The sequence below is a fragment of the Phytophthora cinnamomi genome (assembly GCF_018691715.1).
Source record: "Phytophthora cinnamomi strain GKB4 chromosome Unknown Contig83, whole genome shotgun sequence".
Lineage (NCBI taxonomy): Eukaryota > Oomycota > Peronosporomycetes > Peronosporales > Peronosporaceae > Phytophthora > Phytophthora cinnamomi.
This window is the reverse complement of record NW_027151016.1, coordinates 532,532-552,793: the sequence shown is the minus strand read 5'-3', so window position 1 is coordinate 552,793 and position 20,262 is coordinate 532,532. Positions and strand designations below refer to the sequence as shown.

Here is a 20,262-nt window from a genome sequence, read left to right as displayed (position 1 = left end):
CTCCAAGCCGGCTTGGCGGCGGCTGGCGAGCTGAAATTCTTGGCGAGTCGTCAAGAATTTGGGGAGGATGGAACTGCGTGCGCCAGGGCCTACAGACAACTCTGCGGCGCACGTGCGATCTCGGTACCGTCGGAAGGAAGGCTTCTTCTTCTCTTCGCGGACGAGAAGAGCTGCCGCTCGGCACGGCGTTGCCCCGCTGAGAATTTTGCTGCGGGGTCTGCTTCGGCCGGCGCGGGATCAGGGTACCGGCCGTCGTTGCTGCAGGCTCACACGAAAAAAGCGGCGGTCGGAACACTCATACATGTACAGGCAGGGCAAGTACCACCCGCGTGATCACGAGCAACGGCGTCCACCGTCGCGCGACTTCCGGTTCGGCGTATAGCACCTCGACTTGATGTTGCCTACGTTATAGCAGCTAGCTTGCGCGACTATAGCGCTTTCGTCTTGCGCTGTAGTCTACTCTGCGGCGCAGAGTCTGCGCTACCTGCACGCCGCAGGCGCGCATATAAGGCCGCGCTCGTCAGCGCCGACAGTACGCGTACAGTATAGCAGCATGGCATTGTCCTCCATCTGGCCAGCGGACCGTCAGGCCGGGATGAGCCGGCCGTGCCGCGCCGCTCGTTGCCTTCGGGCCTGAGTGCTCCCCGCAGTGCTCTCCGCACTGACGCACAGACCGTCGCGTGCGGCTCGGCTTCCGAATCGCGGGCTCCGTGCGCGAGTACGTGGCGCTGGCAGCGCGTTTGCGGGTGACACGGCCCTGCTTCAGCGGGATGCGAGGGCGGACGCTTGGGTGAGTCATTCGAAAAGGGGGCTCGTCCATGATTATTCTGGAACCGCCGGGGATGGTCTCCGATGCGGGTGGAAACCGCCATCGCTGCCAGCACAGTGCGCGTCGGGAAGGCATTGGGTTGAATCGTACTTTGTCAGCCGCATTTGATTGAGGTTGGTACATGTACACTACCGGTAGTAAATTTTCTGTACTTTTGACCCACGACGTGCATTCCACGTCACGCGTAGGGAGTTGTAGTCTTGGCAATTCTTCGAGGGTAAGGTTGCCAATGTTGCACGATGCTGCTGTGTCTTGCATCGACCGCTCCGCGTAGTAGCGAGCCAAGTGTAGTAGGAATTGCAGTGGATCAACTTGAATTCCTTCCTCCGCATACATGTATTGGCGATACGCTGATGGAAGCAGCAGTATGCGCGTGTTATTGTGCCGGTAGGTAATAGTATCCAACGCAGGAACGCCTACGAAAAGAGATTCATGCCAGTGAAGCCGCTTGGTTACCAAAAGTCAAAGTTTGGTGTTGGCAAGATCAGCACCCAAACCTTAAGTAGCCAACGTAGGAAGGCGAATATGTGGTCTCCCTTCAAAGTCAACAGCACAAACCTATATTTGTTTCTCTTCTGCTATCCGGAAGAGAAGCACCGCACCTGTGTTATTGTGGTTGTAACAACGTCTTGATAGTAATAAAGTAGGTTACTGCTTCCTGACGAGCAAGGGTCGCGGTGGAGATGCCATTAGCTTGAAGCCAAATAACTCTGTTGCTTGGGTAGCACCCACAGCACGTTAATAGTTGTGAGGTTTCTGGTGAGTTTGGTGTCAGGCATGTGTTGACGTTTGATTCTTCTCCAGGAGACAGGATTCGCTGACCATTGTCCAGGTTAGTGACATCGTGTTGCGTCGCGCATTCGAATGGGTCGATCATCCAGGCTTGGGCTGACCCTTTGATGCCGGAATTAAGACGCCCCAGACAAGCAATGCATTTTTTTAAGCATAACGGCACTACTCGATGGATTCCGGACGTCCTCGATCGTTGGAACTGTGGTGCGTGCTGTGCTTTCAACAAGACGTGCACGCAGATTCACAAGATAGTCCAAACTACCCATCTAGTTTTATAAAGTTTGAAAACGAAAACAATACCAAGAGAGCCCATTCCCGGCCGACGCGCACTGTGCTGGCAGCGATGGCGGTTTCCACCCGCATCGGAGACCATCCCCGGCGGTTCCAGAATAATCATGGACGAGCCCCCTTTTCGAATGACTCACCCAAGCGTCCGCCCTCGCATCCCGCTGAAGCAGGGCCGTGTCACCCGCAAACGCGCTGCCAGCGCCACGTACTCGCGCACGGAGCCCGCGATTCGGAAGCCGAGCTGCACGCGACGGTCTGTGCGTCAGTGCGGAGAGCACTGCGGGGAGCACTCAGGCCCGAAGGCAACGAGCGGCGCGGCACGGCCGGCTCATCCCGGCCTGACGGACCGCTGGCCAGATGGAGGACAATGCCATGCTGCTATACTGTACGCGTACTGTCGGCGCTGACGAGCGCGGCCTTATATGCGCGCCTGCGGCGTGCAGGTAGCGCAGACTCTGCGCCGCAGAGTAGACTACAGCGCAAGACGAAAGCGCTATAGTCGCGCAAGCTAGCTGCTATAACGTAGGCAACATCAAGTCGAGGTGCTATACGCCGAACCGGAAGTCGCGCGACGGTGGACGCCGTTGCTCGTGATCACGCGGGTGGTACTTGCCCTGCCTGTACATGTATGAGTGTTCCGACCGCCGCTTTTTCGTGTGAGCCTGCAGCAACGACGGCCGGTACCCTGATCCCGCGCCGGCCGAAGCAGACCCCGCAGCAAAATTCTCAGCGGGGCAACGCCGTGCCGAGCGGCAGCTCTTCTCGTCCGCGAAGAGAAGAAGAAGCCTTCCTTCCGACGGTACCGAGATCGCACGTGCGCCGCAGAGTTGTCTGTAGGCCCTGGCGCACGCAGTTCCATCCTCCCCAAATTCTTGACGACTCGCCAAGAATTTCAGCTCGCCAGCCGCCGCCAAGCCGGCTTGGAGCGATACGCCCAGGGGCTCCGCTACGCTGACAGTGCCGCCGGCCGGCACCCGCAGGCTCAGCCTCAGCTGCAGGCACAGCTCGACAACCCAGACGACGGCGGTCGCCCAGCTGCTGGCTGGCGAGCTTCCTGCAGGAGAATCGCCGTGTTCGGGTCGCGGGGCGGCTCGACCCGAGTCCGGCTCCCGGGTCTCGTCACTCGCCCCCGTTTCTGCGCGTTGCGCGACAGAGAAAGACCGCACGCCCCATCACACGTTCGAAAGCTCATTTATCGCTCGCGGCCTGCAGGTCTCGGGCTCCGCTGGGCTGGGTTGGCTGCAGACAGCGCCACTAACGCCGCCGACGACGGCGCCGTCGTACGCTGCTGCGCTGCGCGGCGTCGTGTGTACGCACTCGCCCCAGCGGGCCGGAGGGAGCCGGCGCGGGCTTTTTCGGCGGTGGAAGACCAACGACAAATCTGCCGCCGGCCGCAACTGTAGACGACGACGGCGACGGCGTCGACGGGGCAGCAGGCCGATCCCAGGATTTGCTTGAAGCCGCTTGACTTGCTTTCACTATGGAAGCTGAAGTTAAATGCGCAAACCTTCCCGCTGCCAGAACCCGTGTGCTCGCCCGAATCTGCCGCCGGCTTGCTGCAGATTCCACGTCATCCCCCCTCGCTGCTGGCAGAAGAGAGCCCTCGCGCACGAGATTCCCCTCGATTCGGGGGACCCTGCAACTGGAGTCCACACGCCGTGAAGACCGAGAGCGAGGCCCTTTATTTTCGGTGACCGCCGCCGCATGCGCCTTGTCTTGGGGCTTTGCCACCAGCGTCGCGATCGCTGCCTGCGAGCTTTGGGCTCCGTGGGTGCTCTTCCCGTGCACGACGCGGCTTGTTCTTCGTATACAGTCCAGCCTGTAGACGCAGCCCAGACGGCGCTAATCATCATGTTGAGCGCGCGGCATGCATGCATGCCCACCGCGGCATACGCCCGGTGACTGCGGCAGCGAGGGTGGTTATGTTATGAGAGCGATGTTGTATTAAGGTTACAGTATAATAATTGGAGGAGCCGAAGAATGCCTCCCCTACATGCTTCCGTGCCGTGCTCAATCGACACTGCGGCGATTGACTGAATCAGTAGTTTTAGGCGCGAATCATTTGCATACGGGTCGCGTCCTAATCGAATGGGCCCGGCTGCGCGCGCTCATCTACAGGCGCATCACCGCAGCCTGCTCCTGCCCGATCCTCGCCCAGGCTCGGGCTTGCTCATACAAGCCGAGTGTCGAGGCCCGCATGGCGACGGCCGACCGGCATCGCTGCCGAGCTCGGACTCCAAGCGCCATGAGCACGTCACTACATGATCTTCGTCAACCGCCTTCGCCCCCGCCGCCGTCGTCCAACGCCCGCGCAGGGAGCAGCAGCAGGCAAAGGCTCCGCTGCGCGTGCAAAGAAATTACTTTCCGCGGGCCCCTTCTATATCTGCGCCGGCCTGTATACGAGCTGCATACTGGGCGCAAGTGACTCGCCCGCCCCCCACACACTCATCCTCCCCACAGCAGGCCCGACACACTTGGCCATCATTTGCCAACCGGCGCACTCGTCCGCAGGTCGCCGTCGCCCCGTTCCCCTCGATCGCCAGGCATGCGCACCAAGCAGTCGGCCGAGTTCGAGAAGCAGGAGAGCACGTGGATCTACCTGCTGCACCAGCAGGCGCCGCCACAGACCAGGCTCTCGGCCGAGGCCTCGCTCGCGCTCCCCCCGCTGGACGCCGACGCGCCCGGGGCCGCCCATGACGCCGCGCTCTTCGCCGACGCGGCCGCAGCGCCCGCTCTCCCCGCGCGAGGGCTGCTGCTGCCCCCGCCGACGGCCGCCGCGTCGGCCATGGTGCTCTCGAGCCAGGACAAGGCGTGGAGCAGCTCAAGCCAGCCCAGCAGCAGCACGAGCCTGCTGACCCTGTCACTCCCGCGGTTGAGTGACCTCAGTACCCCCGGGGCCACTAAAGCGTCGCCGCACGCCGCCGCGCACGGCAAGCGCGCGTGCTTCCCCAAGAAGTGCGACTTCCCCATGTGCAAGAACAGCTCGCGCAGCCGCGGCTTCTGCTACAGCCACGGCGGCGGGCGCCGCTGCCGCGTGGACGGCTGCAACAACGGCGCCGTGAGCCGCGACCTGTGCAAGCGCCACGGGGGCGGCCGCCGCTGCCGCGTCGCCGGCTGCAAGAGCAGCAGCGAGAGCGGCGGCCTGTGCTACAGCCACGGCGGCGGCCGCCGCTGCAGCCTCTCGTGGTGCTCGGCGCGCGCCAAGAAGGGCGGCTTCTGCGCCGTGCACCTCACGGGCGACCGCACGCAGCCGCCGCCTGCCTCGACCGAGAGCGCCCCGCCGTCCACTTCGTCCGCCTCTTCGTCCACTTCCGCCGCCTCTTCGTCTTCGTCTTCGTCCTCCTCTGCGGCGGCGGACGCCGTGCACCCGAACGTCGTGGAGACGCTGCTGTCGCTGGCCAAGGACCCGTCCGACGTCGTCAAGGTGGAGCCCGTCGAGACGAGCTCGGCGTCGCCCACGGCCTCCTCCTCCTCCTCCTCCTCCTCGTCCACAGGCAGCAAGAGCGCGTACGCCATCGCGTCTCTGCTCAACTAGTCGCGCCCAGTGCTGGGCCGGCCGAGTTCATCGCGCAAGCGTCTCAAGCAACGGAGGCCAGGCCCGGGCGGTACGGCGCAGGTGCGGGCCCCCGTCGGCCCCGCTCTCCCCTGCTCCTGCCATATTTAAGTGCATGTCGCCTCGCTTCCCTTGTTTCGTCACCCTTCCCAGTGCGTGCGAGGCCTTGTTATTAACCGAGTTCCTATCTAGTAGTAAGCCCCAAACTAATGGACTTTGCTCCCTGTACATTCTCTAGGGGGCTCTCACCGAGCCCCCGCGCCTTGGTCCCCGCCGGTCGGAGCTGCCTGCCTCCCAGTCCAAGCGTCTGTGCCAGCCTCCAGCGCTCCTGCCAGCCCCGGATGCGTCCAGCTCGTCTCGCCCGTGCTGCGGTTGAAGAAGTACACGCTGCCGGCCTCGTCGGCTACTTCTTCCCAGGCATCCTCGGCGTCGACAGGCTGCTGCTCGTCTTGACCGGATTCAGCGGACGGGGCTTCGTCAACCAGCAGCTCGAGCAGAATGTCGTCCACCTGCATCTCCGGCGGAGGCCCGTCGGCGGCCGCGACCACCTCCTTGGTCATGCGGTTGTAGTAGCAGACCTCGCCCGAGCCGGCGTCGTACACCTCGCTCCAGCACGAAGACGCCACCGTCCACTTGCGCGGCTTGCGGCCTTCGCGCTTGGCCGACACGTTCCAGAAGTGCCACTTGGTGGCCTCGTGAGTGCGCAGCTCTCCCTCCTTGGCGAAGCTCAAGCCCGGACACGACCGGCAGAAGTAGAAGAGTCGAGGTGGGGCAGGGTAATGGACGCGCTTGGGCTTCGGCGCGCCGTCGTCTTCGGTGCCCGCCTCGTCCTCGCTGCTAGAAGGCTCGGGACAGAGCTGCACGGTCTCCACTTCGCCTTCGCGCTGAGGCGGAACGACCACGACGACGTCTTCCAGCAGACCGAGCAGCGTACGCAACTTCTTGACGCCGAACGTGCTGGGCACGATGGGCTTGTGCATCGCCTTCTCGTACGCGGCGGGGAACTCGCTCAGCGGCACTTTGCCGGACCCACCGCCGTCGTAGCGACTCACGACCTTGTGCACCTCGAGCTTGAGGATGGAGAACTCCTGGGCCAGAGCTGCGTCCGACAAGATCCGCTCAAGCACCGCTTCTTTCGGTTCATGGCTTGGCTCGGCCGCCTCTGGTTCTGCGTCACCACCACCAAGCGAGCTCTCGTCGACTTTGCCCAGCTCACCGCTCTTTCCACTAGGCGTCCCAGCGCGTTGGGTCTGCGCGGACTGCAGCCCCGTTCGCGGACGTGTGATGTTTTGCTTGGTCATGGGTTCGCTTTCAGCCCGATCCAGTGCATCAAGGTCGTCCAGCACCTTGCGGAGCTTGGCTCGGGACCCCTGCAACGCCGTCATGGTGCTCTGTGCTGCATCTAGCTTTGTACTAACCTCTTCGGCGACTTGAATTGCCTGCTGCTCTGCTGCTCGCTCCGCAGCCAGTTCTTCCCGCATTCGCAGCACCATCAGACGTTGCGCGTGCACACGCTGCACAGTGGGGGCGATCTCAGCAGCCTTGGAGGCGTATTGGTACGCTGCGCGCACCCAAACGCAGGTAGCTGCCAGCGCTGGAGAGACCGTATGCAACTGGAAGTTACTTGGACGCAGGCGCGGGTGGTGGATGATGCTGGTGAGCGAGAGCAGTCGAGCGCGACGGGTTCCTTCAGCGAACGAATAAGCGTCGAAGAGTGGCAGGATGTAGAGCGCCTTGACGGCGTACTTGTGGATAAGCCCTTCGCGGTCTCCGAGGATGACGTTTTCGTCGCTGTTAGACAGCAATCGCAGGACATCGTCCCGTGACGGGAACTCGGGAGGCTCAAGCGGAGGTTTTAGTGTAGCTTTGTCACCGAGTTGCTGCTTTTGCTTTTCGTACTTGGCAAGTTGTTCGAGTCGCTCCTTCTCGTCGAGCTCCAGCTGGAAGTTGGAGGTGAAGGTAAGCAGTACGCAAAAGGCTTTCAGCACTGACATGAACGTGTTGTCCAGCTTTGCCGATCGAAGCCGATACCAGTCCATGGGCTCAAGCGCATGCAGCCCATCAACTGCCTCACGATACTTGCGCTCGAGCTGCTGTCGATCCTGCTTCCAGAACTGCTCAACTTTTACCTGCATAGACTCTTCTTGAGCTTCAGCTTCGCTTAGTTCAGCAATCATCGCCGCTACTCGCGCCTTGGCTACTCGCATGGTGCGAGCACGCAGCTCTTGTTCGTTGCGCAACTTCTCCAGCTCCGGTTCGTGTTCCTCGATCTTTTTCAACACGTCTGCGTGTTCAGTGGATGTCTTCTCGAGCACCTCAGCGCCAACCATGACGTTCTGTGTCTTCGCGAGTAAGTGGACAACAGCTTTGATGAATGCATCCTCGGGGTCGACACCTTCCGGCAAGATAGGCAACTGCCGCGCTATCATGACAGCGTACGGTGTGCGGAACTTGTTGGGGAGCAGGTCGAGCTCGAGCTCGCCGGTACCGTTTTCACGGTGCAGCACGCCAAAGTATTGCACGAATGTGGCAGTCGCCAGCTGAGAGCTGGGCTTGCTCAGCCAGATCGTGCGCTCGCCGCGTTCCCAGCGACCCAGGCGCTCCAGCGGCTCGTTCTTCCCGCCCAAGGTTCCTTCGTCACCCGCGCCACGAGAAATGAACACGCCCTCGCCGTGCATTTCGTCATCCTCGAATGGACCTTCGTACCTGTCGCCGTTCGGGAAAACGAGGATGCCATGACCGTGACGTCTCGTGCGCTTCATCGCCCCCGCGTAGTGCCGCCCGTCAGCAAACTCTACTGCTCCAGGACCGTCCAAGAAGCCGTCGTAAAATTTGCCGGAGATGTGGTCGCCATTTGCGAGAGTACGAACACCATGCCCGTGCCATAGTCCACGACGGAAGAAGCCATCGTAGCGAGAGCCATCGGCCAGCACCAATTCACCGGGTCCGTGGTGGCGGTCGTGAGCCCAGTAGCCTTCAAAGAGCTCGCCGTTGTCCAGCCGCTCGATGCCGTAGCCGTGCCGCTGTCCTTCCTTCCACTCGCCCACGTATTCGCCACGAGTGAAAGCCATACGAATGTGCAGCGTGCCGAGACCATGGAACTTGCCGCGTCGTACAGAGCCTTCGTAAATGTGCGTAGCTGGACACGATGTTACGCGGAAGTACGCGCCGCTGGCCGTGAACGGAGAGAAGAAGTTGTCGACTCCCTCGCCTTCCCAAATGGTGCCGTCGCGGCACTTGAACTTGCCCCAGTGTCTGTGTGCCGGCTTTCGAGTTTTACGTGGCGGATTCGGCTCGGCACCAGCGCTGGAAATCAGTGGCTTGGTTGCGCTGGCGCTTGCGTCCTCGACCCATGGTCCTTCATAGATGGAGCCGTCGTTGTATTCGATCACCACGTGACCTTGAATTCGGCCGTCCTGGAAGGAGCACTCCAAGCGCACGTACGTGTGCGGCAGCTCACGAAGTTTCGGCTTGGTGTCTTTGCGCGGTCGCCGTGCAGCTTTCGGCTTCGTGAGTGCGTCGCTAGCTTCTGTGCCAACACCAACAGCTCCATTCTCAACCTCTTTAGAGACGGGTACGCTTGAGGTCGTCGTTGCGACTGCTGCAGTTGTGCTAACGTTTGACTCTGAAGTATCCTGGCCAGGAGACGTAGTGCTGGCAGTGCCACCCGCAGCTGGAGCAGCCCCCTCAGCCGAAGCGATGTCAAGTTGTTTTGCACTATCGTCGCGGAGATACGCGGCGTCGGCGGCCTTGCCATTCAAGAAGCGTTCATGCAGTGCGAGGTCGTGGTTCGATATCTGCAACGAGTGTAGAGGCATTTTCGGTTCCTCGCCCGCAGTGGCAGCTTCAGCAGCTTCTCGGGCAGCCTCGGCATTTGCCATCGCGAGCTGCACCCGCGTCATTTTGGAGCGTGCCATCGCATCCTTCTCTGCTCGTTCCCGACGGTGCACAATGCGCGCCTGCTCCTGCCGCAGCTTTTTTAGGAGGAAGGCTTCGTCACCTTCGTCGCGTTGCTGCCGCAGCTTTTGTCGTTCTGCCACGTGCAGCAACTGGAGCCGTCGCAGCTCTTCTTGGAGTGCTTCGAGCTGTTTCTGCCGCGCAGATATCATGTCGTCCCAGGCGTTGAGCAATTCGACTTCGTGGTCCATGCGCTCGAGCAGTTTGCGGAGATCGTCTTGGTACTGTGCCAGGAGTATGCGGTGGACTTCGAGGATATCGGATCCCTGATTGTGCGTCTGCTGCACTAGGACACGCATTCGCAGCGTCCGGATGAGCTGGTGAGTGAACGGCACGAAGGCTTTCTCGATGGCGCCCAAGCGAGCGATCTCCTTCTCCATCATGGCGATACGCTCCTCCGACGACGCGATCAAAGCGGCGAGCTTCTCCTGGACCTGTGCCAGTGACACCTCCGCCTTCTTCTTTTCGCGCTTGAGCGACTGCTTCTGCCACTCTTCGCCACCGCTGGCCTTGATGCGTTTGGTCTTCAGTGCGATGTAGTCTTGCAACTCGCCTTCATCGTGGCGCAAGGCATCCAATTGCGTGTTCGTCTCCACTCTGAAATCCTCCAGATCCTGCTCCAGCAAGCGAATGGTTTCCAGAACTGCATTGCGTCGCCCTACGTTCACCTCGGGGGACTCAAAGTCTACTCCGAAAAGCGGCGGGGGAGTCTCGAGTCGGTTCTCACGATCACGTCGCTCCAGCATCGCGCGCTTGGCCAAGTTACGCGCCTGAAGACTTTGACCACGGGCCAGCCAGACCTTCACAGCGTCCTGGAATTTGCCTTCCAAGTAGACCTCCTCCTCGATCCTGGATTGCTCGGCTTCCGCTCGTTCGTACTCGTCTCGTGGCGGTGCGATCTTCTTTGTTGATTCACGTCGCATCAAACCGCGTCCTGGCACCACATGCCGTCGCGGCTTCCGGAAGCAGTACTGCCGCGAGAGCTTGAATATCTCCACAAAGAAGTCGCTGGCCTTTTCCTCCGGCGTGAGGCGGTTAATGGTCGAGTTCCACAGGTGGTAACGCAGTGCGCGCTCCGAAGCGCAGACGTGGGCGCAGGATCGGAAGGGGCAAATGAGAGGAACTGCGTGTGTTCGACAGATATGCTCGCCGACCTCCTCACTCGAACGGAATCCAGAGGCCTGGCACACGGTGCATGTCAACTTGACTCGAAGCTGGTGAGCTGCAGTATCTTCCAGTGCCATCTCCGCCGTTTCTCGCGCTTCGAGAGGCGACGTGTCAACCGGAGGTCGACTGAGCCTTATTGCTGTTTCGTAGCTCACCTCTGTGAGCTCTTCTGGCATTTCCAAGTAGACGCTGGCCAGACCCACGCCCTGGGTGTTTTGGGCTGCAATACGAACGCGCATTGAGTGCTCAGACTGTGGGAGAATGGGCCACAAGGTGGTTTTTGTCGGCACCTGTGCAGCAGAGTCACGTTCACTGTTATCTCCAGCGTTTTGCGCGGATGGAGTGGCATTGGAAGCTGCAGCATCTTCACCACCTTGTGTAGCTGTTGCAGAGTTTCCTGAGATCCGCTGGCAGGCCACTGAGCCACCATCAGACACGATGGCCTTGCCGGCTAAGACTTCGTCGCCGCTTTCATCCTTCCATTCCACCACGTACTGCGTGATCGGTGCTCCGTTGTCAGGTGGAGCCTCCCAGAGCACGTCTGCCGCTTTTCCTGCGCGCCATCGACGGAACGGTATGGCGTCTACAGCAGCTTTCTGCTTGGCCGCAGCCGTGATCTTAGCAAGAGTGAGTTTGCTGCGATCCTGGGGAGGGAGTTGTTTGGCTTCCGTCTCAGGGGCTTCGATGAGTTTGATGGTCTCGCGTTTGCCGTCCTCCATGTAGAACATTTCGGCTGTGCAGGTATCGTACGGGTCTACTGCGTCGACGCGCGCCTCGTACCAGTTCTCGTCATCCAGCTCGACTTCCACAAAGCAGCCGACGCACAAGAACTCAAGCGGAGACTTCGGCGTGGCCACGATCTGCACTTCAACGACGCCTTCTGGTTTTTGCTGCTGCAGCACGTGCAATGCTCGACCTTGCGCTATAAGCTCAACCCGCTCCTTGTCGGCCTGCGCATTCCCACGCGCTTCTTCCTGCAGCAACCGGCCTTCTTCACGACCTCGCCAAGCGATTTCACGATCAAACCTCTCCAGGAAGACAATCGTCTTCTCCTCCAGCACACTGAGCTCTGCGTGTCGTTTGGCGTAGCCTCGTGGGCCTTCGCGTGAGCGCTCGGCGTTCCAAACGCCCTGGCACTCCAGCAGTTGGGCCTCCAGTCGCTCTTCGCGTTCTTGCGCTTTCAGCCCTTTGACGATCTGCAGACTCTTGAATCGTGCCTCGACGGAGTTGCGCTCAAGCCAATTCCACTTGGTGACCACGCGCGCGATGGCTTCAGCTCCTGCTTGTCCTGCTGCCTTGCCTGGGTGGACTTGGCCAGTCAGGAAATGGGCAACACCCCAGCCGTGAGGGACCATCGCCGTGCGGAACTTTTGGGGCTTGTCAGGGTTCTGGTCCTCTGTTCCCCAGACTGCTACACGGCGCTCTTGGAAGACGCCATGTACAAGAGCCCAGCCTTCGGAAGCGCAGAATGAACAGTTGGCAAGCTGGGGGAAGAAGTACCCCCTAGCTTTGGCGTGCTCTTCCTCAAAGCTCTTTGCAAACTCAGCACCGCCGATAAATGCTGCCAGCTCTGCTTGTCCGCGGTTAGCTAGCCGCTTAGCAACGGCCACAGTCGTCGCTCGTTGCACCCAGCGAAGAGGATAATGGAGCAGTCGATCGATCAGGCGTGTGTAAGGTGCTGGCAGGTATACAGGCTCCCCTCGGTCATTCACCAGAGTGCCTTTGTATTCCACGGGCGCGAGTCTCATGAGCACCTGTTCCAGTTCACGTCGCCGAGCCATGAAGCGCTGCACGCGGTTGATCACCTTTTGGATGCCCAAGGGTTTGTCTGGAAGTCCGGGTGGAACATCCATTGGTCGTACGAGCTGCAGCATCACAAGCATTCGAGCGACGCGAGTATTGGCACAGCGCAGGGTCTTCAGTACATGTAGCAAGGCCTGCTGTCGCCTCGCGGCATTCACTCCTTGAAGCTCCAGCTCGCGCTGGTACTGCATGCGAGCGAAGTACACTCGCGCCATGCATTGAATGATGCGAGCCGCACAGTAACGTTTGGATTCATCGGCAATGGATGCGGCGTACGCCTCGAGCTCCTGTCTCCATTTGGCGCTGATCTTGCCATCAGGACCAGCGACGCTGATCGCGTATGCAGCAGAGAATGCCAGCTCCGGCACGCGGTGCAACACTCTCTTGGCAGGTTCGAGTTTTGTCGCCGGGATCAGTAAAGGGAAGAACTCCAGCTCGCCGTCCAGATCCATTTTGACCTGAGCCACGCCGTCGGCCACGCTCAAGACGAAGGCAGTCTCACCGCAGCGTGGGTGACCAGGTAAAACAACTCGGACGGCGCCGCCGCGATCGACACGCTCTTCATCGAGTCGCTTGTCATTTGCTGCACTGCTTACCATTTGCTCGAAGTCGCCGAGGAATCGCTGAGCAGCTTGGGACTTGCTTTGCAGACGCATAAAGCCAAACGTCCGCCGTCGAGACTTCTCAGGCACAAGGTTCTTCGGTGCTGCAGCTAGTACTTTGGCTTGGGCTTCAAGCTGCTTGGCAGCGTTGGCGTCTACCTTCTTTTTGACGACATGGAAGAACGTGCGCAGCTCGTCGAAGTCTTCCCGCACCTCACGGAATACAGAGCGGATGTCAGTCAGGAAGGTGGTCGGATCGAGGCCAAAGAACGCGAGGAAGCTGCGAAGACCACGTTGAGTCGGCCGAGTTGGTGCACCGAGAGTACGTAACATTTTGCCTTCTACCGCTCGTCGCGTTAGTACTTCCATTCGTGTGATGTAGCTTCGTCTGAGCGCAGCGGTGCGTCTGCGAGCGATACGACCACGGTATATGGCCTGCACGTGTGCGGCGCAGCGGATCTTCACCAACAGCTCCTTCTGCCCCTCGAACCAACGTCGAGCCAAGTAGCCTCGAATATGACGCTGGATTGTGATGGCAGCAAGGTTCTTGGTGCGTTCGAGGCGTTCACGCTCCAGTTGTCTGCGTCTGGCCTGCACTCGGACAAGTTCTTGCATCTCCGCTTCTTGCTGCTTGCGGTGCAGGAATCGTGCGCGGCGCACCTCCTCGAAAAAGTGGCGAGCAGCAACCCCACGCCATCGACGCTGAAGCACGATAACCATGCACAACTCGCGCTCTACTTGCCGCATATGTGCCTCCTCGGCTGCCATAGCATCTCTCTCACGCTCCGCGCGAAGGTATTCACGGAGACGCGCCTTTCGCGTCGCTGCGAGCAGCAGAGCTCTACCGAGGCGACCACGCCACGCGTTCTGGATCATGACGGTAGCCCAGACCATATAGTAGTAGTGGTTTTCGACCTGGCGTCGAGTGACCACGCCTCGCCAGTACGCCTGCAGAGTTGTTGCCATGCGATGCGCGTGCTGTACCTCGCGAAGATGCGTGACCCAGATCGTGAAAGTGAAGGCCAACTGCGCGTTCGCCATCATCGATCGAACCCGTTCGCGACAATGCTTGGCGTACTCCGTATGAGCTGCCCAAGCTGTGAAGACGCGGATCTGTGTGCCGTTCATGAAGAAGGCCAACGCTCGACGCTGCCGGTTGCGCATCTGGATTTGCTCTTGCGTGAACTCGTACCAAGTATTGACGGCTTTAGCGGCATTCATCAGCCGAAGTCGAGCTGCAACGCGGCCAGACACAGCTCGCAGGGCCACGAGGGCGTCGTGGTGCTTGCGCCAGCGAAGCCAACACTTTGTCACGATGTTACTTGAGAATTTGGCGAAGGCTCGGCGTTTGGCGCGCTGTTCTCGCACAAAGTCCATCCAGGCGTTCCAGACCAACAACTTGTCCCGGTGGAAGATCTTGCCTGCTAGCCGTCGGTATTTGTCTCGAAGCTGGCGTTCACGCTGCGCATTCTGGTGCCACTGGCGGAACGCCCAATGGGTCAAGCTCTACAATAACACACGCGGTAAGGATCAGGCGAAGTGAGGACGATAAGGGATGACAACGCTTGGCTCGTACCCCGCAAACGATGGACATGGTCGATTTGAGCAAGAAGAACTTTTGATCCCGCACAAACTGGAGCCATAATCGCCAGACCAACCGCTTAGCGGCCATGTTCGCCCGTGCCTAAGTCCACATTCACGCATGGTGAAATGTTAGAGGACTGAGCACCACTACACAAACTTCTAGACATCAAACGAAGCAAACGTACCCTGCCTTCCACCTGCGGTGTGGAGTTATGAGTCTCCAGAGATACCGTATTCAAGAACACCTTGATGACCAACTCCCGACGCCATTTCTCCTGATCTGTGAGCGTACGCCATGCCTCCACCACACGAGGCAGAGACTGGCATTTCCAGAATACCAGCGCTTTCTTGGCTTTCACTCGCTTGAGTTGGACGTGCTCCTTCCAAGCAGCAAAGATGGCTGGCAGGCGGCGCTCTCCCCAGAAATTGAGCGCCTTCGCTGCCTTCATCGCAGCTAAAGCTCGTTTGCGCTCGCGCTTCGCCTCGAGGTACATTGACTTCCACGCAGTAAACACTTTGAGTTCGGAGCGGTTCGTCCAGTAGCTTTGAGCGCGCCGTACTCGGCGCTCATGTCGTCGCTTGCGCCACTTGTACTGGATCAACACGACGGCTCTTGTTGCCTTCCGCCGGGTGTAGCTGTACTTCACTCGACACCGGTAACCTCGGAATACGCGTTGGATGTCTAGAGCAGCGCAGAACTGCTCCCATGCCTGATCGTCCTGCTCAGCTTGCTTCTTGCGCGCACGGTGTCGGACACGAAAGCGAGCTTGAAGCAGCGTTGCTAACTTGGCGCTTTTGGCAGAATAACCCAACATCTTCTCACGCCTTCGGGCTTTAGCTGCTTCGTCAGGATCGGGCGCCGCGATTCCCTTGAACGATTCTTCGTCGTCGACTATAACCTCGAGGCCGTACGGGTTTTCTGGTCGACTGCGAAGAAGCTTGGCGAGAGCGGGTACTTGGATGAGTGGGCATTGAAATACGTTCAGGTGACGCAGGAAGCGGCACTTGCCCCAGATTGTTGCGATTCCTGCAGGAGACACGCCTGTGCTGTGAGAAAGCTCCAGCACTTCGAGCAGCCGCAGCCTGTCGCTGAGGATGCGATAACAAGCATCGTCGAGCTTGCCGGCTGGGTGGCCGTGCAGCTCAAAGCGCGTGAGGTTTCCCGGTAGATTCTGAAAGCCACGGTTAGTGAGCTTATCACATCCCGTGAGATAGAGCTCTTCGATCGATTGCATGACTATGAGCGGGTAGAGGGCGAGGTCGTCGACGTTTTCACATTCGCGAAGATCCAGTACTCGCAATACCTTGTTGTAGCTCGCCAAGTTTGTGAGCATCGCTCGAGTGACCCCCGACTGACCGCCAAGTCGAAGCTCGGATAATGACCGACTCGCCTTCACAAGCCGGACGAGGACTGAGGCAGGGACCGCACCAATTCTTGAGACGACAAGTGACGTGAGGGACTTCGAGCACGTGCCGATCACCGCAAGTATCGTCGTTTCGCCGACGTTGGGGCAGTTCGACAGCGTTAGCCGTTTGAGGGACTTGGAGCAGCTCGAAGCTTCTGGAGGTCGGTTGGCGTGTGCATTGATACCATCGGTTCGGAAGAATTTGTCAAACCCCGAATCGGTAAATCCAACACACCCGGAGAGATCGAGCTCTTCGAGCTTTAGCAAACCCGCCAAAGCTAGAAGTCCTTTATCCGTGAGACCGACGCAACGGGAAGCCTTGAGACTCTGAATAAGTGGACACGCTGCAGCGATCCAGGAACAGCTCAAATTGGTTAATGAAGAGCACCCGGAGATGTCCAGACGCGTCAATTTGGGGTAGGAGCTGACCGCACGGTTGCCAAAGAAGCTGGGGACGGAGCACAAACACTCGAATGACGCATCTGTGACGTCCATGCAGTAGCTCAGATTCAGCTCTTCAAGCAATCGAGGTTGGTTCGAAAACAACTCTTTGACGGTGGCGTCGGTAACTTTACGGCAGTGGCGAACCGAAAGAGTCTTCAAGAATGCAGCGCGGGTCTTCACCACTGAGACCATCGCTGCATCCGATATGAAGAAGCAGCGATCAACACGCAATCTTTCTAGTCGCTTCATCTTCTTTAGCACCTGTAGCACCCCCGCGTCCGTTAGGTTCTCGCAGCCGTCCACATTCAAGTTAGATAGCCGCGTGAAGGCTTCAACAACAACTCCAAGAAGATTGTCTGTCACGGAGTCGCTTTCAGCCAGGGACAGATCTTCCACCGACGGACACCTGCGAGCTATGGCATGGAACGCTGCTTTCTACGAGAAGTGCAGCCTCGACCCATTCAGAGACGGCTTCGGATTAGTACCAGAAATCCTTAATCAAGCTTCACAAACGTACTCACCGGTATGTTTTCGGACTTGGTCAGCACAAGACGCTGCAGCTTCGCGCATTTCTCAAGCAGTGCTGTGAAGTCTGCAATGCATGGCTTTCGGTCAGTAATATCACCTCGAACTTCAGAGAAGCGATTCTGCTGGGCACCTTTCGCCCGTGTGAGGGTCACAAGACCACTCAGGTCCAGGTCTGAGCACCGCTGGGAGAGTTTTGCGGTCATCTGCGCGAGTATGGGGCTGTCCTCTGTGCAGAAGGCAACCCAGTCACTCAGATCAACCTTCACAAGTGGCTGAAAGGAATGTTGCTCGTAGAAAAGTTGGTCTGGCAGCACGAGGTCGGCGCTGAGATTCGTCGCTCTGCCGGAATACTGGTTGTCTTGCTGCTCAGGCGTAGCGTCCACCCCAAGAGCCTTCCTACCATGCAAAGCACCAAATTGTTAGTTTTTAAGCCAACTTTTTTCTCCTGGTCTAGTGGTCATCACACACCTTTTGCAATCGGCCAGCAACTGCTCCATGACAGCTTTGTCCTTGCTTGTCGGACTCAGGAGCGGAGGTAGTGACACATTGAGACTTTCTTTGATCATCGAGTCCACATGCCGCGCAGTCTTTCGTGGTGAGCTTTCGTCCGACGATCGAGGCCGACGAGTAGTATTACGACTCACTCTTGTAGCTGCTCTCTCCTCAACGGGGAAAACGGGCGGGTGGGCGAGCACGCGTTTGTCGCGAAACATGAGCAAATCTCCGTCCGGGACGCGCTTGGCAGCTCCTGCACCAGGAACCGCCGGCTTTTCCGCTGGAGCTTTGAGCCACGACTCAAACTGCTGCAGTTGCTCGCCTCGCAGTCGTGTATCGTTGGTCGAGTTCCCCTTCCTCTCGGAAGAGCTGTGAATCTGCACTCTGCTCTCGTCGTTGTCGTGGTCCTCTTTATTGTCGAGAAGTACCAGGTCCGCTGCATAATTTCGATCGGAGACTTCGTGTCGAGAACGTCTGGTCACCGGTTGTCGAGGAGCGTGTGGAGCGGAGATCGGCTTGGACTTCCTCTTGCTAGGACGGTCGTGCAGCACTTGCAGGTCGAGTGAGTGGCGCTTGGCCATTACGTTGTTGGATCCGGTGTCGTGTGGTGTGGGTGTCTCTTCATGAACTGCTTGACCGAAAAAAAACTTTGCAAGCAGAGGACTAGGATCCTTGAGAGCTGCTGTTGCTGCGGAAGCTGTGCGATATGGAGAACACGATCGTGTATGCAGCATGCTATTCACTTCCACTTGGTTCGGCCATGCACTTGCTATTGAGACTGAAGGTAAAAGCATCATGAAAAATGCAAGCAACCAGAAGGCTACCACCGTGTTGGAGCTTTGCTTCACCACAGCTCGTCGCTACCACACAGCGACGAGCGGCTGTCCACGAAGTGGACCAGTGTCGGGTTACGACGGGGGCGAAAGCTCTCAGGCGAGCTCGGAGGCGACGGCAGCCAGCGCTCTCGAGTCAAATAGTCTTGGCAAGCAGCGAAGGCCGAGCCTCCGAGCACGGGACTATCGCGGGACGAGCGAAGCGAGTTCTCCCACTGCGTCGACGATACTTCTTCAACTCGGCAGCAGATGCGACCACCTTCTTGAGTCGGAGTCAGCGTAACTTGGCGAGGCGATCGGCGGCAGCTCCAGTGCTGAAGAAGAGAGCGAAAGGCTTTCGACAGCGCACGATCGCGAGCCTTGTCGCGCGAGTCGTTGGCTGCAGCCATTCCGCAGCCCCGGAGCTTCGAGCCTTGGTGAACGGCTTGCATCACCTGGAAAACTCGCTCAACTGCATCGCCCCAAACCTTCCGAACGTCTTGTCCGAGCAGGTGGAGGAGCTGCTGCATCTCTCGCTTCTTGCGAAGCGGAAACGACAGCGCGAACTTGGTCGGCGACTCCAGCTTGCTCCACAATTCGTCGTCCTGCTGCAGATCTTCGACGTACGCTCGAAGCGTTTGAACCGCTGAAAAGCGCCTGCCTGGTTTGGACTGGGCGTTCACGGAGAACAGTGCATCGGTGATCGATGCGAGCTGTGTGCGAAGAGTGGCGATGCGCTCATTCACATCGTCTTGAGTATGTTGGACGACATCACTCACGTCGGCAGCGTGGTTTTTGTCGATCTTTTCCAACTGGCCTGAAGGCCATCGCCCCGCACACTTGAGCAGCTCATCTCGATACTCCTTCCCGTCACCATGGCACAACACCAAGTGGACGCAGTTGGAGCGTGCCTTATCGGCCACAAACTCGGCGAACTCTTGCTTGTCTTCAAACTCGAGAGAGATCATCGTTGCGAGACTGGCGATGGATGCATTGTGATGCGGTAAGGAAGCTTATGGGACGCGGGCATGCTCACCAAACTGTCGCTCAATACATTGGCGACAGGCAGGTCCAAGAACAACCGAATAATTTTCTTGTTCAGCATGTAATTGATCCGCGAAGTCCTCGGCACTTTTCCATTAGCTCTGCAGAAACTGGAATGGTCGCTGCGGCTACGACTGCACGTCGAGCAAGATGGCAGACCAAGTCTGCTCCTGTCGCGCCTTCAAGTTCACCGGAGTTGATGTCAATCAAGTTCATCGCCAACGACTCCGAGTTACAGGGCCTACTGGACAAGAACGACAACAAGCTCGTCCATGCTGAAGCTAAGACCCTTGGCGTGCACTTTCAAATTGCTAATGAGCTTCACTCAGATTCGAGCGACAGTGAAGCTGAACAAGTGGTGGCAATTGCAATCTCCAGTTCCGAACCCGATGAAGTCACAGTCGTGCTAGAGTTGGCGTCTCTGAGCAAAGCCCCAGTCATCGCCGGACTAAGAGCCATGCTGAGGGAATCGTCCGTGGTTAAGGTGATGCACTGCGTTCACCGAGTCGCGTTGTGGCTTCACTGTTACGGGTTGGAGGATGTCGAGCTCGAGAATTGTGTCGACCTGCAGCTTCTGTATGAACAAATTGTCGATCGAAGTGAGTTGAACGCGGACGTCCTTCACATTGCGGCACATTGTTCTTCGGCGTTGGTTGAGGATGTCGCGAATAGTACGCATTCGTTCAGGGCTCGAAGCAACCCACCGAGACGAGAGGAGTGGGCGTGTTCGCCCCTGCCTGAAACGCTGTTGCTCTTGTTGTCTCGGACTTCCAAACTGTATGCGCAGTGTTACGCGGAGTTCCACGCTACAGTCGAAGCCAATTTTCCAGCGATGACAACTGCTCGGTGGGAGTACGCGGTCACTAACCACGGCCGTCCCGCAATTTGGTTTGATCCCGAGGCTGACAACCAACCACGTAGCCTCGAGTGCCTCGTTTTGAGCGAGTCCGCCGCCCTA

The 20,262-nt window shown here is 58.8% G+C and overlaps 3 protein-coding genes across 3 annotated transcripts; 1 reads left to right on the top strand and 2 right to left on the bottom strand.

The window, feature by feature from the left end:
* Nucleotides 1–4,454: 4,454 nt before the first annotated feature.
* On the top strand, nucleotides 4,455–5,444 carry IUM83_11325 (WRKY transcription factor 19; the record flags this gene model as incomplete). Its single annotated transcript, XM_067935875.1, has 1 exon — nucleotides 4,455–5,444. One exon carries the CDS (start codon nucleotides 4,455–4,457, stop codon nucleotides 5,442–5,444), a length of 990 nt encoding a protein of 329 aa, XP_067784901.1.
* A 263-nt stretch (nucleotides 5,445–5,707) lies between these two features.
* IUM83_11324 (Leucine rich repeat protein) lies at nucleotides 5,708–18,029 on the bottom strand (the record flags this gene model as incomplete). Its single annotated transcript, XM_067935874.1, has 6 exons — nucleotides 5,708–14,497; nucleotides 14,568–14,675; nucleotides 14,761–15,747; nucleotides 16,947–17,017; nucleotides 17,084–17,349; nucleotides 17,422–18,029. 6 exons carry the CDS (start codon nucleotides 18,027–18,029, stop codon nucleotides 5,708–5,710), a joined length of 10,830 nt encoding a protein of 3,609 aa, XP_067784902.1.
* A 263-nt stretch (nucleotides 18,030–18,292) lies between these two features.
* On the bottom strand, nucleotides 18,293–19,228 carry IUM83_11323 (Chaperone protein DnaJ 2; the record flags this gene model as incomplete). The annotated part of the gene is made up of 1 exon (XM_067935873.1): nucleotides 18,293–19,228. The coding sequence occupies one exon, from the start codon at nucleotides 19,226–19,228 to the stop codon at nucleotides 18,293–18,295; it is 936 nt and encodes a 311-aa protein (XP_067784906.1).
* Nucleotides 19,229–20,262: the final 1,034 nt, after the last annotated feature.